The sequence below is a fragment of the Malania oleifera genome, chromosome 8, assembly GCF_029873635.1.
Source record: "Malania oleifera isolate guangnan ecotype guangnan chromosome 8, ASM2987363v1, whole genome shotgun sequence".
Lineage (NCBI taxonomy): Eukaryota > Viridiplantae > Streptophyta > Magnoliopsida > Santalales > Ximeniaceae > Malania > Malania oleifera.
Window position 1 is genome coordinate 45337196 of NC_080424.1, and position 5362 is coordinate 45342557.

The 5362-nt window shown below is 39.6% G+C and overlaps 1 protein-coding gene across 2 annotated transcripts; it reads left to right on the top strand.

Moving 5' to 3' along the window:
- The first annotated feature begins 207 nt into the window (after positions 1-207).
- Positions 208-4179, top strand: LOC131162041 (14-3-3-like protein). 2 transcript variants are annotated; one of them, XM_058118150.1, is made up of 4 exons: positions 208-1032; positions 1636-1758; positions 1926-2042; positions 2143-4179. In XM_058118150.1, exons 1-4 carry the CDS (start codon positions 547-549, stop codon positions 2194-2196), a joined length of 780 nt encoding a protein of 259 aa, XP_057974133.1. In that variant the 5' UTR covers positions 208-546; the 3' UTR covers positions 2197-4179. The 2 variants fall into 2 exon arrangements, with proteins under 2 accessions (XP_057974133.1, XP_057974132.1); XM_058118149.1 differs by having other exon boundaries at positions 213-1032; positions 1926-2716.
- The last annotated feature ends 1183 nt before the right edge of the window (positions 4180-5362 follow it).

The following is a 5362-nucleotide window of genomic DNA, read 5'->3' on the forward strand; positions in this document are numbered from 1 at the left end:
TAATTTAACATTTTGCAATGGGTAGAGAAACTGTTTACGTGGCATTATTTTATTGGGCCGTGAGATAAACGCAAGAAGGAGGTCCACGGCGGCGTGGATACTGCCAAAGTGGCCCAATGGTTTGTACCGGCCTGCACGGCGAAAGACGTGACAGCCTCAAGCCGCATATATTTTTTTATTTAAGTTGATGGTTGCCAGCTCATACCAGCTGCCAGCCGCTCCCATCTCATCCCCATTGCATCCACCGTGCACCGTTCCACGCCCTATCCTTCCCTTCTCATCAACGGTCCACATCCACCTCTTCAAATCTCGCAGAACCACCGTAATTATCGCTCCACGACCCCTAAAAAAGGACCACGAAAAGCCTAAAACAACTCTTTTTCCCTCTCTATCCCCTGTCTCTCTCTCTCTCTCTCTCTCTCTCTCTCTCCTCCCACCCCCTTCCTCTGCATTTCATCGCCTTTTCTCTCTCTAAAACCGAACCTCACCGTAGATCCAACTCGGGGAACCCCTCTCTCTCTCTCTCGATCTCTCGATCTAACAGCAATGGCGGTCGCACCAACGCCGCGCGAAGAGAACGTGTACATGGCAAAGCTGGCGGAGCAGGCAGAGCGGTACGAGGAAATGGTGGAGTTCATGGAGAAGGTCTCGGCGGCCGTCGAGAACGAAGAGCTTACTGTCGAGGAGCGGAACCTACTCTCCGTGGCTTACAAGAACGTGATCGGGGCTCGCCGGGCCTCTTGGAGGATCATTTCCTCCATCGAGCAGAAGGAGGAGAGCCGCGGCAACGAGGACCACGTTTCCATGATCCGCGACTACAGATCTAAGATCGAGAACGAGCTCTCCTCGATCTGCGACGGTATACTACGCCTCCTTGACTCGAGGCTTATTCCTTCAGCTTCTTCTGGTGATTCGAAGGTGTTTTATCTGAAGATGAAGGGAGATTACCATCGGTATCTTGCCGAGTTCAAGACTGGTGCGGAGCGGAAGGAGGCCGCTGAGAGCACTCTCACCGCCTATAAAGCGGCGCAGGTCTGTTTCTGATTTGCTTATATTTACGCTCCCTCTCATTAGGAGGGATAGATGTCTAGGTTTTAGGGTTTAGATTTGTATTAGTGCGGTTTGCATTTTCTTTTTCCTCAGATCCATCTTGGTGAAACTGAGATGCTGATTTGTTTGAATAAGGTTACGATTCGAGTTTCAATCTTAATGCGCGCGCTGTTATCGTTGTCCATATTTTACCTAAAAAATGGCAACTTTTGATTACTTCTTCTACTCTATAGCCACTTCATTTTCTTTCCTAAATTGTGTATATTATAGCGAAGTTGAGAAATGGTTGAAATGAGTTTTTGCTTGATGATGCTTCTTATAATGGTTGAAGACAATGATTTTTGCGTCTTGATTGTCGTAGTGAAAGCCCACGAGTCTCCCAAACACAATGACTTTTTTAACAATTAACGCCATAAAAATAAGAACGACTATTTATTTTTGCATCTGCACGGGATGACAGAATGTTTGGTAGGAAAGGATTTGTGGTAGTGAAAATTTGCATCTCCTGATTTAGAGTAGTGTAAATACATTTTCTTTCACACTTCACCTTGTGCTTGTATTTATCTAAACTTTTTGTGACTCTAGGATATTGCAAATGCTGAACTCGCTCCAACACACCCTATCCGGCTGGGATTGGCTCTTAACTTCTCTGTCTTTTATTATGAGATTTTGAACTCTCCCGATCGTGCTTGTAATCTTGCCAAACAGGTGAGCTAATCTTATCTCCTAAACTTGATTACATATTTTTTCAGATTCAATGAGAATATTTTTCAATTCCTCTTTTGAAATGACGAATATATGCGTGTTTAATTTTGTGCCCTCATGTTAAATAACTTGTGAGTGGTTCATTTGTTCTACTTGCATACCTTGAACAGGCTTTTGATGAAGCCATTGCCGAGTTGGATACCTTGGGGGAGGAGTCATACAAGGACAGCACTTTGATAATGCAACTTCTTCGTGATAACCTGACACTGTGGACCTCCGACATGCAGGTATTCTATCTGTTCCTCCACATTTTGAAATTAGATCACTTGTTGCATGTATGTTGCCCTTTGTGGAATATTGTTTTGAACAAATTTGGGTTTTGGTCAGGATGATGGGGCAGATGAGATTAAAGAAGCACCCAAGCATGACGAGCAGCAGTGAGGTTACTTGTTTTCGTATTAGGATTCCCCCTTCTCCTCAGTTTGTTTTTAATGGGAGAAGGTGCTTGTTGCTAATTCCTCCTATTCTGAGTTGTTAGGTGTTATTTTCTTTATTACTGGATCATGGATGTACTGCATTTTATTTTATCATTTTTAATTTTGAGTCTTTGAATTTCTTTATTTCTCTCAAGATGCTGAAGTTTAATTGTTGCATTGGGAATATTAATTTCCCATTTCCTTTTGCTAAAAAATTGCCATCATATCTTATTCGAACTATTAAGTTTAAGCTTGTCATATCCAATTTCATGTTATGGAATCTCTTTTTTGCTTCTGCATTAAATTTCTTCCCGTCTTGGGAGTATTAAAATTCTCTCTTATTTTTAGAGTGCCTTCTACCTCCCTCTTATATACAGCAACAGCCTGAATTGCCCTCTCCATGACAGCATGCGTCTTTTGTGGGTTGTAGGGAAGTTATGTATTTCAATTTAAAGGGCCCATGTTTTATATAATAGCCATTTTATTTACTCCCCTTATCCAGGCTGGTTTTCTCATGACCAGTTTCTAAAAATTGTTAGAACAGCGTTCCTTCAATGTGTAGGTCCTTTTATTTGCTTGTGTTAACACTGAGGCTTGGAGGTGTGCTCTTTCCTGTTTGTATATGTTTTTTGCTATTCAACACTTGAACCTCTTTTCTACGTTGCCTTTGACTTATGTTGATTCCAGTGGAAGTTTCTAGGTATAATCTTTTCCAATTGCATTCAGGCAGGGCCTTGTGGTTTGGTGCGGTTATTGCCTTCTGATTTGGATTGTAAAGCTTCCTGTGTATTTGTATTGGTGCATGGATCTACCGTGTGGTAGTGGTTGCATTAGTTTTACTTGGATTGGTGCATAGATCTGCAGCTCTTTTTAGGGGGATTTCATATGCTACTGTCTGGTTAATGGGTTATGCAAGTATGAACACTTTTCTGGTTTTCTAGGTGGTGGTTAGGGGGGGTGGGGGTGGGGGTGGGCGTGGGGATTACAAAAAGAGAAAGGTGGTGTTTGTTGAAGGGATTGATCATGTATTATGAGTTTGACTTGTCATTACAGAGGGATTTTTCATGTAAAAGCAGGGTGAGGATGACGGCTGCATGTTTGTTCCATGTCCTCAGTTTGCCTTATTCTTCACCCTTAGCTGGTTGTGGGTTCTACTAGGTCGTCCTTATTTATTTATTTTAATCGTCTACGTTTATGTTTCTTCTGTTTAAAAAGCCCCCTGTTTCAAATTTTCTAGCCCGTTAAAAAGTGGGGAAAACCCTGTCTTATTTTTGGTCTCAGCTGGGGAGAACCTAGTCTATACCCCCCAATTGTGGGCGTGCAGCAACAATGGGCATGATTAAATCACATGATCAAATTTTGTCGAAGATGGATGGGAGTTTTGTCATTGTTTTTCAGCATCCCATCACATAATGAATTAGACCTTTTTGTTTGCTGTTCAAGGGGACTTGCAGGATAGACTGAAATTGAGAAAAACGGATTTCAATTTGTAATTTGATTTTTTCACGTTCTTTCTTTAGATTGTGTGCAGTCTCTCTCGGTCCCTTTGAATAACGGGTTGACAGTTGAGGTCTCGACTCCGGACTAAACAGTGTTCCTGCCTGTGCGTGCATATTGGGCGGCCTGAGAAATCGTGAATGGTCAATGCTGGAAGATAATGCGCCTATTTTTTTAATGAGGATAGTCCAGAGGGCATAATGATTTTGACTGATACTGGTTTGGCGTGTTCACTGGGCGTGAATATATATATATCCCCTAAATCCGAACAAATCTAGTGGATGGCACAAGCGAACTGCAATTATGTTTTTTATTCTTTTTGAAAAATGTTAATTTTATATGCGTTTATAGTTAGTTATAAGTAGATAAATTTTGTTAAATAGTAAGAGGAAAATCATACTTGAGCAGAGTACGCATTTGATATCAAATAATATGAGCAATATTATATTCATTGCGAAGTGCAGAACATGTTCAATTTGTTGGAGGTTACCTCTATGCTTCATAAATGCGGATCCAGTCGGTCCACTAGCTAGTTGCAAAATTTTCAAAAGGTCAATAATATTTTATTAAATATCTGTAGAATTTAAGTGCCCAGTTTGTTTACGGTTAGAAATATTTTGGCATTTAATTGTTTATAGGCACTACTTTTTAGATCTCACACATATAGTCTAACGTACGAATAAGCATTATATTTTAGGTCACATATATATATATATATATATATATATATTATTATTATTATTATTTCTTTTTGGTGTCGAATTGTAGGGGAGGGTTTTGAGTTTACATATAAACCATATTTTTATACTTAAAAAATTAATAATGCCACGATGATATTTATAACGTGAGTGTTAATAGAGATTTTTATTTCCTTTATTAATTCTTGAAGAAAAGTTTTACGTTATACTAATATTCGTCAAGTCAAAGGTACTTCCGAATGTTATTATTATTATTATTATTATTATTGATTTACATAGAAATTTTAGCCATCAACGAGTCCGTAGGATTCCCTGGTGTGGCATCAAACTTACGAATAAACATTATTATAATTATTATTATTGGAAGTAAGGTTTCAGTATTAAAGAAACTTGGAGTTTTTTCCTATTTTAATATTATTTTATAATAAAATATTAAATAATACTTTATTTGGAAAAAAAATTCTCATTTCAAAGCTTACGTAATCTTGTTGGACGGTCTAACGAGATTTAAACAAATCTTGTTTCAGACCATCCAACGAGATTTAAAGAGTTAGGAAAATCGAGTGTTGACGCGTGGCAAACAAAATTCATTAGACCATTTAGTGAGATTTTCCTATGAAATGGAACAGTGGCCCGGTGTCCGATGCGTGGCAAATCTTGTTGGACCGTCAAGAGAGATTTGCTTGGGCCCTTCAACTCCTCCATTCTCCTTCATTTCCCTTGCGAACGCAGAGCAGCAAAAAGAATAGAGAGCAGAGAGTTGTAGAGAGGAGGATGACGATAGCAGCAGCAGCAAGCTACTTGCAGGTGATTGTTCGGGAACTCGCAAGTGATCGTTGGAAAGTAAGCTATAAAAAGGGGAGAAATGGGGTACGTATTTTTCTTACCCTAAAACTATTTTGGTTTCATTGATCATTCAAGATTAATTTGAATTGG

Bases quoted from the DNA above. Each gene is read 5' to 3' on its own strand.
- LOC131162041 (XM_058118149.1), top strand. From the start codon at position 547: ATGGCGGTCGCACCAACGCCGCGCGAAGAGAACGTGTACATGGCAAAG. The intron at 1,033-1,635 runs GTCTGTTTCTGA...TTGTGACTCTAG, and splicing joins CCGCCTATAAAGCGGCGCAG to GATATTGCAAATGCTGAACT. The intron at 1,759-1,925 runs GTGAGCTAATCT...TACCTTGAACAG, and splicing joins CTTGTAATCTTGCCAAACAG to GCTTTTGATGAAGCCATTGC.